The sequence below is a fragment of the Mastacembelus armatus genome, chromosome 14, assembly GCF_900324485.2.
Source record: "Mastacembelus armatus chromosome 14, fMasArm1.2, whole genome shotgun sequence".
In the NCBI taxonomy this organism is placed as follows: Eukaryota; Metazoa; Chordata; class Actinopteri; order Synbranchiformes; family Mastacembelidae; genus Mastacembelus; species Mastacembelus armatus.
In genome coordinates, this window is record NC_046646.1 from 6,147,240 (window position 1) to 6,166,584 (window position 19,345).

General features: G+C 38.4%; 4 protein-coding genes across 7 annotated transcripts in view; 2 read left to right on the forward strand and 2 right to left on the reverse strand.

Moving 5' to 3' along the window:
- cltca (clathrin, heavy chain a (Hc)) overlaps positions 1 to 2,162 on the reverse strand; it is a 28,872-nt gene extending 26,710 nt beyond the window's left edge. For both annotated transcript variants that reach the window (XM_026328929.1, XM_026328928.1), the window contains exon 1: positions 1,861 to 2,162. In XM_026328929.1, coding sequence (XP_026184714.1) covers positions 1,861 to 1,902 — 42 coding nt within the window. In that variant the 5' untranslated portion in view covers positions 1,903 to 2,162. The remainder of the gene's footprint in view (positions 1 to 1,860) is intronic.
- nherf4b (NHERF family PDZ scaffold protein 4b) lies at positions 21 to 11,999 on the forward strand. The gene is made up of 10 exons (XM_026328930.1): positions 21 to 58; positions 9,436 to 9,500; positions 9,581 to 9,792; positions 9,894 to 10,086; positions 10,188 to 10,324; positions 10,499 to 10,703; positions 10,785 to 10,981; positions 11,223 to 11,432; positions 11,539 to 11,754; positions 11,848 to 11,999. Exons 1-10 carry the CDS (start codon positions 21 to 23, stop codon positions 11,878 to 11,880), a joined length of 1,506 nt encoding a protein of 501 aa, XP_026184715.1. The 3' UTR covers positions 11,881 to 11,999.
- Positions 12,000 to 12,974: 975 nt separating this feature from the next.
- Positions 12,975 to 15,063, forward strand: atp5l (ATP synthase, H+ transporting, mitochondrial F0 complex, subunit g). Its single transcript, XM_026328594.1, has 3 exons — positions 12,975 to 13,122; positions 13,470 to 13,630; positions 14,871 to 15,063. Exons 1-3 carry the CDS (start codon positions 13,071 to 13,073, stop codon positions 14,967 to 14,969), a joined length of 312 nt encoding a protein of 103 aa, XP_026184379.1. The 5' UTR covers positions 12,975 to 13,070; the 3' UTR covers positions 14,970 to 15,063.
- A 313-nt stretch (positions 15,064 to 15,376) lies between these two features.
- ftr82 (finTRIM family, member 82) overlaps positions 15,377 to 19,345 on the reverse strand; it is a 33,111-nt gene continuing 29,142 nt past the window's right edge. For all 3 annotated transcript variants that reach the window (XM_026327857.1, XM_026327858.1, XM_026327856.1), the window contains exons 3-8: positions 18,553 to 18,648; positions 18,169 to 18,402; positions 17,637 to 17,796; positions 17,486 to 17,542; positions 17,196 to 17,273; positions 15,377 to 17,114 (exon numbers count right to left, since the gene is read on the reverse strand). In XM_026327857.1, the coding sequence (XP_026183642.1) occupies positions 16,594 to 17,114; positions 17,196 to 17,273; positions 17,486 to 17,542; positions 17,637 to 17,796; positions 18,169 to 18,402; positions 18,553 to 18,648 (1,146 nt within the window). In that variant the 3' untranslated portion in view covers positions 15,377 to 16,593. The remainder of the gene's footprint in view (positions 17,115 to 17,195; positions 17,274 to 17,485; positions 17,543 to 17,636; positions 17,797 to 18,168; positions 18,403 to 18,552; positions 18,649 to 19,345) is intronic.

The window sequence follows — 19,345 nt, forward strand, 5'->3', positions numbered from 1 at the left end:
TTGTCCTGATGTAGGTTTAGATGACATACATTTCTATTGTTCTGTGTGATCTGCTCAAGTGATATAATGTTCCTTCAGTGTCGAAGGAATCAAAATTCAAAATCTCCCAGCAGCGTTTCATGCAAAGAACTGGTGTCAGGGCATGATTGTGCAAGCCCTTCTCCTGTCAGATGATAAAACATTTGTTTAATTGTCTACCTGTCCAGGGTGTACCCTACCTTTTGTCAGCTGGCATAGACTCCAACAGTAGCCTTCTCTTACCCCCTTAACAATAAGTGGGTATTGCTAATAAATGCATAGATAGATGGATAGTTTAATTGTAATGCAGAGCACATATTCACCACTTCTCTATTGCTCTCTTTTCATTTCAACTCCCGCAGTTAGGAGAGCTTAAAAAGAGTCAAAAATTATTCCATAATAACTTTATTGTAACTGTATGCACAAAAGATCTTTGCACAGTTTTGTGAAGCTCAGCCTCCATACAATCTCTTGTAATAGCCCTACATATTATTCAACTCATCTAATTGAGCACTGAGCTGCACTTGTGTTTTTTGTTTTAATGTCATCAAATGCAAATTAAAAAAATCTGAATTCAGCATCCAAGAACAGTACTATACTGCACCTTATTCTAAAAACAGCTGTATGAAGGACAATAATTACAACAACACTTTCTGTAAAAGCAAGAGACCAGGGTTTAAACATCCACCTTGCAGTGATCTCCAACAGTAGTGACCTCTGACCTTTCTTCAGGGACCTGTATCCCAACACTTATCAGGCTGTGAGACACAAAGCTCTTTATGTTCAGCCCAGGTTTGGAAACAAATACTGAATAAACAACAGATTTTATTGATGTTAAGAGCTACACAGATCAGCCTGACTGAAACACAAAAGGTCACCATGATTCATTCATTATACCATAAAAGCCAGCAATCTACACCTAAATCAATAGGGTGACCAGTTTCTGCTTCTCAGCCTGTCCAATTTCCAGTTTTATTGGACTTATAGTAAAGGGATGACCATTTAAATCAGATACTACATAGAGCTGCACAATCACTCAATACACCTGTTTGACCAGTGTTACAAAAATACCCCCTTTATTGCTGCCACACGAAGGGGAAAGCTTTCCCCACAGACACAAACAGAAACAGACGGCTTAACCCCGAACTAACTTTGGCGAAGTTATTCAGAATGGACAGATCATAGCTATCTGACCATCAAATACACCACATGCCCAGGTCACATATAATCACTTTTACAGTAACAAAACCATCCCGACCGTAGCACGCGTCAACGCCAAATCTCGCAACAGTAAAAGTGAAAATGTTTTCATTTGTTCTTCCGCTGTCTGGTTACTGTTATTTCAGGCGGTGTGCATAAGTCATATCCACACAGATAATAAGGCAGCTAACGAAATATAAAGTTGCCCAGCGTATCGTAAAAGAGACTGTGACCATTTGTACCGTAGCAGCACGTAGCTACCGCCGAGAAAGCTAACACCTTACCGAAAACCTGCTCACAGTCGGTATAACTTATGAAAAAACATATGATAACACTGGGTTTCTTATTTCGACTTAATGTGTGTGTACCCGATGTTTGCGTGTTTCAGGCCTTCGTCATTTCTATCAGGAACAAGGGTGGCTGATCAAAGTGTTAGCAACAAGGCTAAACGCTAGCTGAGACAAACGTCATCCACCCTGCCGAGCTAGTTAGCATAACTGGTCGCTCGCAAAAGCCAACCTAGGTCTTTAGCAATCCTTAACCTGTGTCAGAAAAGTCACCGGGGCCACCGGGGATATCTCAGTAAGTGAGACTGATAGACAAACTTTACCTAACAAGTTAACAATTCATTCATCCACATACCTGCAGGTGCTCCTGAAAGCGAATAGGCAGGATCTGAGCCATGGCGGTTCACTCTCCCCCGGCTTCTTTAATGCTAACAAACTACTGCTGCTTCTCTCAGATCCTAGCCGGACAGCCAGGGAGCCTCTAATCTAAAGCCCAAATGGTAAACCTTCTTTAAAACGTGCTGCCGGAATGGCGGTACTTTTTATTCGTTTCTTAGCTGTTTACTTGCGGACTTCCCTCGGCTAACGACTGACTGCCACTACACCGACTCCCTGGACCTGCAATGGCGGTGGAGGTTGGTCAGCAGAGAAAACATCCCGGAAATGAAACTGCACTCAAGGAAGCGGATGGATATGGAATCACTTTTTTAGAAGTACATTGTGTAGTATGTAATTACTGTTTCTTCGATAAATTCACAGTATTTAACATTGCATTTAAAATACCAAGGTACGACCCTAGACTTCGACATAAAAGTATTTTAAAACAAATACAACGGTGGGACTACTTCTTGCTATTTGTCCCTTGATTTTGCCACATCATTCGTCTTTGTAAAACAACGTCATTCCTACGCATAGTACGCTTGCTGCTCTCAGCCAATCAGATCACTCTGACCTCAAGCCAGTAATTCAACTTTTCCTTGTACTCAGATCAGAAAGCATTCAGCTTGCTCACATCGGATTTTACACTCGCATCACACGAGGATATTTGTCCTCATATATTTAAGTCCTGTTTGCTTTTTGCCAAACACTGTACACTATTTTAAAGGGATGAACTTTCACCTGTCAAAATGTCAGTGCCAGATATTTTGAACATACATAAATGTGTGGATGCAGTAGACTATATGCGTGTTTCTGTGTTCCATTGCATATCCAGTTGTCTTACACCATTCAAAGATTAAATTAAAGCAAAATATGATGACATAAATATTTTTGAGAGGTGAATCCTTCATAGTCTGTTTTTTTTTTACCCAAAGGCATGAATTATGTATCGTATTTAATTAATCTTCTCAATTTATGTACATATTGTGTAAACTGTTGTGAGATGCACACTGACAGCCACTGTACTGGAGTTAAACTCCTTGTGTGCCCAATATACTTATCAAGAAATCCAATTCTGATTCTGATTTTCTTAGGACAATTTGAGACATGAAAATTATAGCATTTAAATAATGACATATTCAGCAAAATCTCTACGCAGGATTTGTATGTTTTAGTCAGCAACATGCAATATCTGTTGGGTGGAGTGTTAGTTCCCTTTTTTACATCCACAATTTCTGTTGGCAGAGGATGTACGCTTATTGCTCAATGTAAAACTAAATGTTGGGAAAGCTGTTCCTCAATGAACTATCCTCTTAGCAGAGATCTTATTCTGTTGAGCCAGCAATTAGAAAGAAAAGTGTGGTCACAGGAAAATTAGTATGTGGTATTTGTCAATCACATATCATGATGCCTGGGGAATGCAGTAAGATCCGCAAACCTATTTCTGGGAGAACACCATATTCTACAAATACTGAATAAGATATAAATATATTTAATAGAGGTTGTAAAATGAAGTTGATATCAAAAACATAGAAATAATGTTATTAACTTGGACTAGAAACTATGTTGAAATAACCTGCTACTTTGTTGTTACATTTGTTATTTTCTTTCACAAGAACATGCTTCCAAGAAAACCTGAGTCCTGACATTCACCATCCAAAAACATCTGGACTATGAGCCATCCAAGAGCATCCTCTTGCCAAAACTACTTAATAAAAACAACCTAAACTGAAAGAGTTTCCAAACAGATGTTAAGGAGAAGGGATGGGGGTAGTGAATTACAATTGACAAGAAAGAATTTGTGCATCATAAACATGTTGACCAAGTTATGATCATGAGTGTTACATGTTTCATTTGAAAGTCACTACCAGTGTTTTTACAGTGTCTGTTAAACTGTACACACACATGAAAATACTATAGCTTTGTTTCTTATCACAAGTAGCAACAACAATTCTTTTCTTTTTTTTTCAAAGAATATATTTATGAATTTCTTCTTGAAATTAGAGGATAGCATGGAGCAAATGGTACATACTATTTTAAAATTCATGAGTTTAATCTTCTAATTAAAGTCTAATAAAATAGCACAGCTACCTCACACAGGTGCATAAACCTGTTTGAGGTTTGCTGAAACCAACTATGCAATTGGTTTACTGATAGTTTCAGAGGCAGAGAGTGTAGTGGAGGCAGTCCTCAATGGACCATTCATGGTGCTGTTGCCATGGATTCAGAGAAAGAGGAAACACAAGACACAAACACTCACAGAGAAGCCATGTGTATCATGGTAAAAGAGCAGCCTTCGGATTCTCTGTGAGGATGTCACACAGGCTCACGAGTCTGAAATTAGCCCCAGGCTCCATGCCAAATGAAGGGTAGCGCTGGCAGCGCCACAGCCTTCACCCATGTCTGTCCATATAGGCTCCAATATGATGTTCCTATCTCTTGTTCACAGCCTAGTGAAGAGACAAGTAAGATGCATAGAAGAGCAGTTATACTTGGACTTGAGATCATTGTAGCAAACTGGATCAAGCTTACAAAAGGTAACTGTGTCCTTTACAGATTCTGACCTCTAGTACACTCCAGTGCTTTGGCAAGGATTTAGGCACAGATGGGAGCTCTGTATCTTCCTGTGTCTGGGAGGATCATCAAGGATGACTGAGAGTGACTAAGACCTGGATCCGGAACTAGAATTGAAAAGTCCCATAGAAGCTCAACTGGGCCCTCTCTCTTTCGGTCATTCCCTTTGACTCTCTGTGCTCCACCTTGAGAAGGTAGAGATTAAAGGAATACAGATGGGACACACATAACCATTTGGACATTCAGCTCAGTCTCTCTTTGACGATGGTATTGTCACAACTGAAGTCAACTTTACAACATGTCTTTTTGTTAAGTTAAAATTTAACACACTCATAATACATGAAATGCAAGGTGTAAAATCATGCTTCAACAAATGATCTTGAGTCACCATATTTGTGTTTCATTATAACAAATACTGCACTGTTCAGCAGCATGCGATACATTTTAGCCTAACCTTTGAACACCAGTTGAGGTGAAGTTACTTATTGACTGTATGTGGGCCTTTGCTCTCTTAAAACAGCAGAGATAATTGTTTCATGCAGCACTTTCAGAAATGTTTTGAGATGTCCTCACTTTATTGCACTACACATTTGGATACACTGGATAGATACACTGAAAACACCAACAATGACAAAGTGACGTGTATATTTATGCTTTTTCTTATTAAAAATCAAAACTGAAAATTCTCATCTCAAACCCAGCTGCAGATACCCTCTCAAACCTGAAGTGACATGTTTTGGCCTTAAAATGTTTCTGGTTTCTCCAAAGATGTTCTGTGGGGTTTAGGTCTGGGCTTTGTTTTGACACTCAGTGACAGTCAGAGACTCGTGCTGAAGCCACTCCAGTGTTGACTCAGCTGTATGCTTCAGGTTATTGTCATGCTAAAAGGTGAACCGTCACCCCAGTCCCAGATCCTGTGCACTCACATCTCACTATTTGTCTGCATTCATCTTTCTCATTGCTGACCAATCTCTCTGTCCCTGCTGCTAAGAAGCCCCCACCATATGGTGAAGCATTTTAATAAAGGTTGTGAAATGATGGTCATCCAGGTTATCCAGTTGATAAGTAGGTGATGAGCAGTGCCTGGCTTTCACCAAATAAAAAGCTTGGAGTTCTGCTCAATTTAGTATCATCAGGTTATTTCATATCTACTTCTGAAACTCTGTTAGGTGACTGCTGTGTTCTTGGAGTCCTCCCTGTCCAAAGCCTAGGCCCGGTGGTTCCAAATTTCTTTCTTTCTTAGATCATTTTAAAAAAATGGTCTAAGTGTTATCAGTGCTGACATTTTTTTCTTAGTTTTTTTCTGCCATCTAGTGGAACAGGTCGTTATTTTAACATTAAAGGTTTGAGTTGTATATATTTACATGTTCAGTATCACCATAATCAAAAAGTTATGGGGACGTTTAAATAACAGGTTGATAATTTAGTTTAGCTAAGTCTTAATGCAGTGTTCACAAATTCATGTAGATTTAGAATTAGTGTAAATATTCCTCCTGTCCATATGGGAATGGACCCAATTGCGATGCAAACCTGGAGAAAAAAGTCATAGCCTTTGCTGCTGTTGATCTAGAATTGAAATGTGCTTTTCCTTCAAAAACTCCTTAACTGCCTTCTTAATGAACCATGTGTTATCATCACTTAACAGCAAAGTTGAATGTTTATTAAACATAATGTTATTTGATTTAAAAATATATTTTTATTTCTTATTTACCAAATGTGTTACAGTAAACTTCATTCTTTGGTATAAACACTAAAAATGCTGGAAGTGGGCCAATGTGTAAGCTGACTTAACGGCACGAAGCCTTCCTAGATATGGCTGTTAATAATGGTTACATTTGTAATGACTTTCTTTTTCATTGTTCTTTCTTTTGTATTTCCAATAAAAAAGTTTTACTCATGCTGATGTGTTTAATAAGTTGATGGTATACTAAGCACCATCTTTTCTGGTCCAAAATAATCTGAATCACAAAGAAATGTTTATGTGAATGCTGGACTGTTTGTGTATCTTATCACCAAGCTTTGGCCTTGACCAATTGGATCCGATTCCCAGGAGTACAGGCACAGATACATTATGCACACATTCACAGAAAGTCACTGAGACAGAACAGTAGGCAATGATCTTATTTGTTTTGTGCTGTACATGATACCATGCAACACAATTACAAAATATGTGTACTCAAAATTTCACACACAGATTAACCATTAAGCCTGATGTTCTTAATGAGGAGGAGTCACTCTGCGCTCAGAATAAATGTTGGGGCGTACAGTACTTTCAGTAATCTCTCTGTGTGGTTCACTGCTGACCTGATTGGAATGAGACACAACATGAGATCAAGTACAGGTACTCGCTTCAAACCTTCTGCAGTTTCCTAGTCTTTGTTTTCCAGCTATTTTATATGAACTATTTCATTTATGCAATCCTATTGACTGGTATATTTTATAATATTTCCATATATATATAGATAAATATTTTAAATGTTATATGTATTTCTTATGTCTGTAAGATGTGTTGGTTTTATCATACTGTATTTAGGATCAAATTTAGATGTAGTGTTGACAATGTTTATACATAAAAAGAAATATAGAACTGGCATAAAACACTTCCATACATTAATTTGTTGAATGGTGCTAAAGCTTTTAAATAAATGACTAACATTTTTGACCATCAGGAGAACCTGTTGAGAGTCAGAGGTTTGACTTTGTGCGCATCTGGAAAACCACTGTGCTCTAGCACATTAAAAAGAAAGTTTATTGTGGGGAAAAGCAAACAGCGACCCATTAACAGCACTCAAGTGCCTGCTGTATAAGCTATTCAGGAGAGGAGTCTGCTTAGCCACATAGACATGATGGGAGAGATGGATCTCATCTGAGAGCAGAGAGTTACTGAGCGGGTTGTTGATCACTCACAGGTTCACATGGTTATATTATTATAAAGGTGTTTATCTTATAGCAAAGTTTTTATCTTATCTTATATAAAAAGGAATGGACCACAAAAATGTGTTAGATGTTGTTGGAGAAAAGTGATGCTTAGCGTGCCAGCTAGAGTGAAAAAAACAAGGAAGGACAGGGAGAGTCAATAAATGTAGCAAGTGCCAGAACAGCAAGGATTTGACAAAAGGTTTTATAGATATAATGTGCATATTATTATAACTGGTGGTTATAATGGCTCTCAGTCACAAATCAACAACCAGGATTATCATATAGTGTTAGATTGCACTGGTATATGCTGTAACTATCACCTGACAGAGTACTGACTCGAGCTGAGGGGCCTTGTTATATGACACGTGTATAATGAAACTGCCTTAATAGCAGCTTCAAGAATTTGTCAAGAGTCTAAAATGCTCAGAGGGGAAGCAGGAGATAAACCAAGCTTCTGTTGCAGTTTAGAAAAAGTTGACCAAGATTTTTGCTATCCTATTCAAGCCAAATGCTTAAGATATTTGCCTTCCGTGATCCTTTCAATATTAAACAGCTAGTATGGGTATTTGATAGCAGCATCTTTCCCTCAGGGCAATAGTGTGCATTCATTAAGTCCAAATATAAGCTTAATAGCTACATCTTACACTACAGTAAAGAGTTGTAATTTCTCTGGGGCTCTCCAGTTAGCTCCAGACTCATGTACGTAAAGGTACATTTTATTCAGACTCAAAGGAGCCAACCTTTTTTATGTAAATGTTCAACAGGGGTAGGAACCAAAATGGATCCCTGTGGCACATCTATTATAAATGGCACACAGGACAACAACTGGATCATAATTACAGAAAATAAATGGATCAGTTGTGCTATTACCGAGCCAGCCATTTATATAAGAGGGATGTTTGTCTTAATATACTAATTACAGTAGGTTATTCTCTAATACCATGTGTGGAAAAGCAATGTGTATCAAAGTATTTTTCTTTGCACTTTTCTTTGACAAAATATCAGTCACTATCTCAGTTGAACTGATAAAAATAATCCTACTAAAGGTTTGCAGCTCAAAGTAGACTTTGAAATGTTCATTTATGCTGTTTGTAGGTATTTGTACGTATTTGTGCCAGGTGCTATGCATCTCTGCTGCTGATTATTAGATGTTTGCAACTTCTTTAACTCCCTCCCCTTTTAGACAGGCCAAAGAATTACAGCTATAAAGACAAAGTCAAACCCTGTTTTATGATGCCTGCACTGATAGTTACAGTCAGCAGATATGTGATCCAAGGCTCAAACACTAATCTTAGCATTAAGTAGATGGCTCACACTTCAGAAAGAAGCACACAGATGTTCACAGAGCTGTAAGTTAAAATTATGTACCATGATGTTGTTGGTAATTAATGATTATTTATGATTATTCTGCAAAATATGGTGTGGGATGTAAGAACGTTGGAAAGTGTACAGTGTATAATGGTAAATATGGTCAATATATAGAAATGTGCAGGTATAGAATAATGCTGATGAAGCCATTTTCTTCATATATGTTTTGTTCTTCAAGGTTTGGTGGAAATCACAGGGTTGACTGAGTAAGTTTTCTTTTTTATCTAATTGTTTTTTGCCCATGTTTACAAAATCTGAAATACCCTCATCATTTTCCTGTTAGTTCAAACTTGAAAAAAACATGGACATCATAGAACACAACTGAGAATTTAGCATTTAAATGACGGTTGTTTCCATAGAGCATGACAAGAATTTAGAAACTGTTTTTGACTTGCATTGGCATTTCGGCTTTTGTAATGTGGCAGGCATAATCACTTAGACTTTGGGCTCAAGATAAGGCCTCCTCTGCACAGATAAATGCTGTTATTATTGTCTGAATAATAACAGGTGAAGTTGTACAATAATATTCAATAAACTGTGTAACTGTTTAATTATTTAATAGTGATTTATTTGTTTAAATTTATGTGCACAAGATCCTTAACAGAAGGAACATGTACTTCTCTTTATCTACCAAGTTACTTAAGTTAACAGTTTGTAACTAGTTAAATGGGGCTTATCTATCATTTTGCAGGAAATTTACATTTAATCCTAAAGAGGGAATAGACAACCCAGTGATGGTCATCACAGAAGATGCAGGTATCCTGCATACACACCATCTAATTTAATGAGGAAAATATGTTCTGTACAACAATGCTTTTCTGTTTCTTTCCGTTCAGACTCTGTGTCAACACCTAGGCCCCGTTTGTGTGTCCTTAAACGAGATGAAGGGGAATCGTATGGCTTTCATCTGCGAGTAGAACAGGGGCGCCAGGGTCACATAATCAGAAATGTGGTATTAGGAGGGGTCGGAGGGTGCAGTGGCCTTCAGGATGGAGACAGGCTGTTGGAAGTTAACAACTTCTATGTTGTTGATGTTCCTCATGCTGAAGTAAGAATTTATGACATTACTAAAAGAACAGAAGCTCTTCTGATGGACATTTTAACAGTATCCACTGTTTTTTCTTTTTTTATGAAAAGGTAGCCAGGAAGATAAGGCTAAGTGGGCATCAATTATGTCTATTAGTGTTGGATGGGGACGAATATGAGCAGGCAGTATCCCAAGGTCAAGACCTCGAAGGTCTGGTCAGAGCACATAAGGGTGAGGGCTGCAAACCACCCAGACTCTGTCACATCACGAGGGATTCTGTCTCAGGTCTGGGCATCAACTTCACTCCTGTTGAAGGTAATACTTCTTTAGATAATCACAAGAAGTCAAGATCAAATGTCTAACAAACCTTAAAAGTTGAAGTCAGAAGTAAGTGCTGTGGTGTTTCTGCTCTTCAGGAGAAAGAGGTTGCTTCTCTGTGAGCCTATTGGCAGGAGGCGCAGCTGAAAATGCAGGGGTGTGTAGGGGTGATCGCCTGGTGTGGATGAATGGGGCAACAGTGTCTGAACTCACACACTCTGCACTCAGCAGGATGGTATGGAGTCAGCCAGTTTTTATAATAATTTTGTTCAAGGTTTTGACATGAGAAAATCATGATTTCTAAAAAAAAAAAAAATGTTTTTGTTTAAAATGTTTTCATCCAAATTACACCAGAAATGGATGTTATATCAATCTTTGTCTAGCAATAATGAGTCATATTTTGCTGTAGATGAAAAAATGTGGCAATCACATCACCATCCTAGTGATTGACAGTGAGAGTGAGAAGAACTACATGCGGCAGAAGATGCCTGTCCTACCCGCCATGGCTGTTCCACATAACTTGCCTTACAGAGCCAGAAAACTCCATCTGGTCTCAGGGTCTGAGGGCTATGGCTTTCTCCTTCGACAGGAGAAAACACCGTCAGGACGCATGTGTAAGATACAGTGCAAAACCTAAACAGAAGCATTACAGAGTTTTGCATTTTGAATATATTTCAGTGAATTTTTTAAAATAGCTCATGTTCTGTGTGAGATGGACAGAGGCAGTCCAGCAGAGAGGGCAGGTATGCAGGATGGAGAGCTGCTGCTGGAGGTCAATGGAGTCCCAGTGGAGTCACTGGAGCATGAAGAAATTGTGGCCAGAATAAAACAGAGTGGACAGCACGTCTCCTTCACCACCATCACTCCCCAGGGGCTAGAGTTTTACTCCCAGGTGGGCATCACTAACCAACTTCCAAACTGTTTCACATGTTTATACCTGGGTGCTTTTTGTGAGTGTGTATTGCAGTACAGCATTCACCATAACAATCCCAGTTATTAAAAAAGGATTTCTGCATTTATATCATGAGAGTCTAGAGAACGGACAAAGCATAAAAAATTAGGTGGAACTAATTGTTAATTCACATCCAGATAAGGATCAGTGTTTATGTCCTGTATTCACTCTGTCTCTTCAGCTGGGTCTGTCACCGCTTCTCTTCTGTGAGGATGTTGCAAATGAGAAAGAAAAGGAGAGCAGTGAACCAGCCTCTATAGCAAAGCAGTCACCACAAAAGGAAATGGATGGCTTGTACAAGCCTAGACTCTGTTATCTCCAAAAAGGACCTTTGGGGTTTGGGTTTAACCTGGGCTGTGTCCCACAGAGTCCTGGCACCTTCATTAGTCAGGTCAGTGATAAAATATTACATTACACTTTGTCCACATTATCTTGGTTCTGGGGCACAAAACAAAGATGTTAATGTATATTAGAACGATTTTTGAATTCTCCTGTAGGTGGTGTTTGGTCGTTCTGGGCAGAGTGCAGGACTACTTGAGGGAGATGTGGTGATAGAAGTGAATGGACAAAATGTGGAGCAGAAATATCTGGAAGATGTGATTATGTTTGTGAAGGAAGGAGGACACTGTCTTTCATTACTAGTCATGGATAAGGCTAGTTATAATGCGATTAAGCAGACTGAGACACTAACCAGAGAGTTCACTGAGAATCAGGTAAAAAAAAGATTATGCTGTAAATACTATATAATCTGCTTGCACATTTATAAATGTATTGAGGACCACCTTGGTTTATTTGTGTCTCAACAGGAGGAAGATAACCATGAGATAACATATCTGTGAGCAACAAAGATGCAAATTCTTGAAGAGATTCTACACACCATATGTTTACTGAGAAGGATTTACATTCATCTGCACAGAAAACTTTTATTATTATTACTATATTAGCCAGAAATATCTTCCTCTAATCCCAGTGTTTCACAAGGGAATCCAAAGAATAGTTTTATAAATCACATGCAATTATGTAATGTGTATTTGTGTATGGAAATGTATTTTGGTTCAGTATTGTTATATATATATATATCTGAAGATGTTGAATATTTAGTGCTACCTGGTCTTGATCCAATAAAATACAGAATAATGCTCCACTGCTTTCTTACTGTACTGCCAACTAGTCTGTATGTACAAGCAAAAACACATCCTAACAATCTACCATTTTTAACCAAATGATGAGTAGGAATGTCATGTACTAGGAATCAACAGGACAAAACACTTATAACTCTTTAATGTTATATTATTAAATGCTAAGGTCTAAATCTTATTGTTTTGACTAGTAACTAAAGCTTGTGTGTATGTGTTTTATGTCATATGTACGAAACATTATTAATAAAATTGTTGTTCTTGCAAACTGTATTTTGTATAACAGAAAGGCCATATTGTAGTGATAGTGTAGTGAACTTTCTTGTTCTACTGCTAACATTTGTTATCTTGAATTAAACACCTTATCTTTGAACTTCCTAAAATTATGTGGCACAAAACATTAAATACAAACACAATAACAGAACAATCTGCAGCATGGCATGATACAAGTCTCTAGATAACTATGACGGTGGTGTGGACAATAATGTCAGTCTTTTAGCGGAATTTATTGCATAGCTGAAAATTGTCAAGACTAAATATACAGTATGTCTAATGGATCATGGGGTGTGATCTTAACTGAGATGTGCACTTTTAATCTTACTTCTCTAATTTATGTTGCTAATAATTATCTGTAGCCTCACTGATATCAACCAGTCAACAAATACAAATTCAAAACATCAATAATTGAACTGTGGTGAGGGTGACTCTAATCCAGACAAACACGATATTATTTATTATATAATTATAATATATTATGTTCTTACATATAAGGTCGATGTTCTTTCTGCACAGGCACTCGTATGGTCAGCTGCAGACGTGGGTCCTTCTACTGGAGGTGACATTCAGGCGGCTAGCAGGAACAGGCGGCTAGTTGCATTGACTAACGCTTCACAATGGCACAGACAGTGCAAAAACTGGTCGCTAAAGTACCTACTTTAGTCGGGGGTAAGTTCATTTGGGGTATTGTTATTCCTGTCTTGTATCCACTGTTGATAAGACCGTCGCTGTCAGCCGTCAACTGAATGAAGTGTGTGTGGGGTTAGCTAGCTTTAACGTTATCCGGGGTTGAGATTATTCACATTTAATATTTCTTTCCCCTGACGCCGTATGGCCAGATAGCTCTGTAGGTTACTGCCACAGCTGGTTTGTGTTTGTTTGGGACTTTTTTTGTTTTAGCCATGGAGCTAAGTAGCTATTGGCCCTTGTCAGCTAACGCTAACTTCAGCCGCAAAATAACGTTAGCTTAGCTCCAGAAATCCACGTTAACATTTGTGCTTTGTTTTCTCTCTCAGCCGCTGTCACCTACTCCAAACCTCGGCTGGCAACTTTCTGGCACTATGCCCGTGTCGAACTTGTTCCTCCTGCTCCTGCAGAGATCCCCAAGGCCATCGAGGGGGCCAAAGACCTGATCAAGGCTTTTCAGACAGGACGTCTCGGACAAACCACAGTTAGGGTGCGTGTGTTGTCCACAAGCAGACCTTGTTGTTTGTTTGTTTGTTTGTGTGTGCGTGCGTGTGGAATTGAAAATCTGGCATTGTTAAATGATTGGGTTGTTAACATCTGGCCTGGCCCCAGCTTGTGTCTCGTGTGTAATATGTTATATCAGCAGAAACACATGTATGCGCATGAGACCCACAAACTCCGGCTGCATCTAGTCATACACATTGTCTTTTAGTCCAAAGTTGTTTGATAATCCAGTGTTACCACCAAAATACAATGGGCGTGAGTTGAGTTTGTTTTTGTGGTTCTTGAAACACTGAAAAGTATACTTTTATATATAACGTTATATTTGCATGTATTAACCCATTCAAAGAAAAATATTAAGGTAGAGCTTCCAACCTTTTTTAAATGGAATAATAATTTTTGATCAAGCAATAAATTACAAGTTGTTATACAAAGTATATCTTAATGTACTAGGGGCTTAGAGATTATACAACATAGTATTTAAAGAGATGTTATGTAATCAGAAGTGTAATTCAGGGAAAATTAAATTTGAATTTCCAGGTCACTGTAACCTGTTCTTGACACAAACAGTCATGTTCCAAATTAAGATGAAAATGAAGAAGTCTTATAATTCTGTGAATGCATTTAAATGGAATATACCTGTTGTTATGGGTGGGCCTCATTCCTGTCCATCTATTTTATTAATATTCAGTCATCCATCATCTATACCTGCTTATTCCTAACCAGGGTCACAGTGATCTACTGGAGCCTATCCCAGCTCTCTTTGTGTGAAAGACAGGGGTACACCCTGGACAGGTCACCAGCCCACAGGGCTATTTTCTTAAGGTTTTAAAATAATTTTGATATAGCAGGTTTTATATAAAAATAAAAATATCTATTGTTCATGAAACAACATTGATATAAAAACGCTCGAAATTGCAACATGCCATAGGCAGTGATGACTCGTGTTAGAAACCATTGTTTGCAGATGTTATTAGGTTATGCTATGCCCGCCCACTGATATTGATGGCTTTGAATTTGGCTGAAGCGATGGGTCTGAAATGGCACAGTAACTGTTGAATCAATGCATGCTAGAAAGTTTGACAACAGCCATGGGTATCATTACTTTTGTCCCTTTTTGTTGTGGGATAAGCTTGATAAGATAAAACGGTAGTAGTAACTACTGTCACACTTTGCTTGATACATTTTTCCAGAAGCAAATCTAACACATTTTTTTGGTTTCTTTACAGGATGCTCTAAGGAATGGTCTAGTGGCCACTGAAGTGTTGATGTGGTTCTACATTGGAGAATGCATTGGCAAAGGAGGCCTCATTGGATACAATGTCTGAATTTTGGACTCTCATGTTTTGTTTTTTGATGAGTGTATGCTCAGCCTTCTGCAAGAATCCTGGGACCCAATAAATGTCTACTGATAAAAATACAGACAATGTTGTTTTCTAACTCCTTGCTGTCAGTGTATATTGAATTAAACCAGAGTTGCACCTGGTTGTGAAGTAAACACTACTAGGTTTTTACAGCTTAAAAATTACAAAGGGAGCTACTTCTAAACATGTGCTGCTGTTTATGAGCTGCTGTTTGGACAAATACAACAGTGCATGTTGAAATACCTTACATTGCTGGCCCATTGTAGATTTGTGGAGAAAAATAAGTAGTATATTGTCAGAAAAGTACAGTGTTGGTAGTGCTTTGGCAGTTGTGTATTTGATGAGCTACATACATGCAACAGGCATGGTGGTAATGGTCGTTATATTTTTATTTCAGTCCAGTTTCTGTAATCCACCAACAGAGGGAGTTAAGAGCATTGACCGTGTTCAAATGTTATTACCTCTACTTGCATCATAGCAAATACTTGAGATAGTAAATCATGTGGTTCATACATCACTGAAACAATGTAGGCAAAGTTTCAAATTCCATCTTTGATACACATATTTTTGAAACTCTTATAGACTGTAGCTTTGGTAAAAATAAAATAATCAGCACTATTTTCTTATTTATATCCATATCAAATAGCACTATCACTTCAAATTCAATACACCATTAAATTTCTCGCGACAACACTACATTGACTAGTCATAATGAGCTTATATAAAAATAAACATTTCCAAAAATACAAAAAAATCTATATGTTCATTTAGCTCTTTATTTTGAGCTGTTAATGAATAATTTTATTACCAAACATATATTTTCTGGATAATTATGCTGTGGTTTTCCATTATATAAGAAAACATACAGAATTAAATAAGGGTTAGTTTAAATGACAAAAAAGATAACTCAGCAACATGACAATGAAATGAGAATGAAATATTTTGAATGGATTGACGCTATATTAATACCTGTTAATGCACCAACATGAATGTTACTATAATTCTAATACCTTTCATAAGAGTACAATATATTCCTCAACTCATCTTGCAATAATGTAATGACCTATTAGAAAATGCACCTTGTGTTGTCTCGCAGAACAACCATTATAACTAATAATTACATAACCACTTAATATATGTCACAGCCTTTCTGACATAAAACTGTAGGTGTATCTGTGGAACCTCGATTGTTTACACTGAGCCAACTGAGGGACTTTTATAACATATTGACTGTTATATTATTATCCAGCAGTTATCAGACTGTAAAATGGATAACACTTTACACTGTAATTGTGTATTGATTATGTATCTCAATAATGTCTCATAAATCTATTAAGAAAAAAGCGATTTGACAGTATAATGCAAGAAGTAATATATGATGTAAAGTTCATAAAAGTATATATACAATTTGAAAGAGACATTATTTGTTAAAAAATAAAATAAAACTTCACTTATGTGGTTTGGTACAAACTTAGCAAAAATATATATCCCAAAAGCATTGCTGTATATTGTAAGAAACACAGAACTTACAGAACTTACTCACAGAACTTTTTTTCAGATTTTCAAATGAGAGCACAGTTATGGCTGTTCATTTAACGTTGCAGATTCTGACTGAGGTCCCAACTCCAAAGCCTGGATAGAGAGGCTCAACAAATGTGGTCTCAAACCTGTGCAGGAGGGTCATGGTGTTGCCTATGCTGTAAAATGCCAGCACACCTGCAGTGTGGTCTAGGTACACGCCTATCCTGGAGGAGTGGGGGCCACTGACTGCTTTGTCAACTCGGTTGTGCCAGGCAGAGTAACCTGAGTCTGAACAGAGAAGACTCCAGGATTTGTCGTTGTAGCCCAGGAGGCACAGTGAGCCTTTGCCTTTGCGGCTGATGCTCTTGTAGGCCACTCCAATGGAGAACTCCCCATTCCACTCGATCTCCCAGTAAAAGCGGCCGCTAGACAGGGACTCCCGGCACAGTACCTGGGCAAAGCTGTCAAACCGTTCTGGATTGTCTCCATAGGGTTGCAGGTCTCTGGTGCGGATGACTTTTCTGCTGTTTTCAGAGATATACAGCTCCTTGTAGGCTGTGCTATGGTCCAACTTCAGCTGGCAGAAGTCTGAAGAAACAACATATATTGTTTAGTTGACAACATATGCATATTAGGTGTTCCCCTAATTACAAATTCACAGATACTTACATTTCACAAAATCTGCTCTGGTCCTTGGCTCTGGAGGAGGAGCGCTGTCCACGGTTGCCATTGTCATCATTTCTTTTGCTGCAGATGGAGAAGCACTATGTCAAAGTGAAGTGAACACACCCACACACATGCTTTTAGGTCCTTTGCTGATTTTTTTTTCCTCTGTGTGCTGAACAGAGGAATCTTTGAGCTACTTTTGGTTTGCCTTCCACACTACTGGATGATTGTACTATCCACATAAATAATAATTAACCTCCTACCCAACTGCTTTAGGACATGACGGTGCTCACCTCTGCTTCTTCTGTCCAAAGTTCGACTTTCTGTGGTGTAGACTGGCACCTCGTTCACTGCAAAACGTAACACATTCATGTTTATCAAACTGAGTTTTGATGTTTTATGCCCATGACATAGAAATACTGTGTTATGCCACTAAGGTCAGACCTGACTTGGAGAGTCTAAGCAGCTCCTCTCTACCAAACTCCTCGAGACGGTCCTTGATCTCAGCCACAGCTTTCCTAACAGCCCCAAAGGAAAAGTCAGGGTTCACTGTCACTTTGGGTATGATGCCATCATCAGTAGGGGTGCAGAGGTAGTTGAAGTTCTGATGGGAAAAGATGAGGATGAATATCAACATGGACGACCAGGACATTTTTTTGAAATACCACTTTGCAAATAGAGAAATGTTTTGATCAGAAACATTGTATTGTCACAAATATTGACACTGAAATCCAAACTGAAACTAAACCTTTTTGAACTACTTCATAAGGTACAAATGAATAGTGACATAGTGACATTTATGTGATCCAACATTGCATTTGTAATGTTATAAATAATCAGTAATAATGTTAAGTATGAAGCCATCTTATTTAAAACACACCCACATCTATCCTCTCGCCTAAATCAGAATAAAAATATGTGTATACAATGTTTTTTTTTTTTTTTTTAAATAGCCACAATAAAATTGGTAGGATACCTGCAAAAAGTGGATGTGGTCCTCAGTACTGTAAAGCTGCTTGAGCCCAGATTCCTTTTTCTTCAGTTCATCAATCTCTTGTTCCAGTCTCTCGATCAAAGCCTCGGCCTGGTTGAAAGCAGCCTTCTCATTGATACCAATCAGCTTGGTCACCTCTGACCTCATCCTTTCAATGGAGCGGATCATGTCCTCAAACATCTTCTGGCTCTCCACCATGGCTCTCTGGGCTGAGTTCTGGTCAGAACATTCAGGATGTCAAAAGAAAGGGCCACTGTGTTGTGATCCATGATCGAGTCATGGCAGATATCATATGGGAATATTTTTGTTTGGAGTGAGACTCAAAGACAACTAATCTGTAGGAAGACACAACGTTCTACCAATTACCTTCAAAGAATCCACTGCAGTCTTCAGTTCCTCCAGCTCCTTCACCCTCTCCTGGCATTTCTGTCTTATCTCAGCCTGAGAGACTCCCAGTAGTTTCTGCAGAACAGAGAGAATTGTTTCACTGTTATCTTACATGCTTCTATGCTGACAGCTGAACTTACCTTCTTTAAATATATGCAGTAATGCAGTGTTATGATGACTGATAATAAAAATTGTATTAAATCAGATTCATAAAATGTTATTAAATCTTATGCTATTTTACTGTGAGTGTAAAGCCTCATATTTGTTGTTTCAGTACAAACATTCTGTCTCATCCACTAATATCTGGGAAAGGCCTTGGGCATGTCTAATAAACCCCACGCAAAGACTTGCTTTAATACAGGCAGCGTTTTATCTCAGGGGGAGAGCAGGGAAATCTGTACTGGAATTCTGGCCATGACAGGAATGTGAAACTACTGCTGCCTGACTTTCAAAGAGGTGTTTCAAGGTGCACGCAGCGCTGACATGCAGAGTAGAGGGCTTCTAATTCAGCTTTTACTCAAGCCCACCAACCCATTCTTCAAGATAAGCTTGAGGAATTTGGGGAATCTGGGGAAGGGTGGGGGTGAACGTGAGAGGGGTAGGGGGAGGGGACAGGGCAGGAGATGGAGTGAGATGTGAATCTCAGGTTGTAAATCCTTGGATGACAGAAACCAGACTCCCCATGTTATTAAAGCAGTAAACTGAATTGTTACCTCATTGTGTCCTAGTAATCACTCCTCCTAAATTACTCATACATACCAACTATCACAGT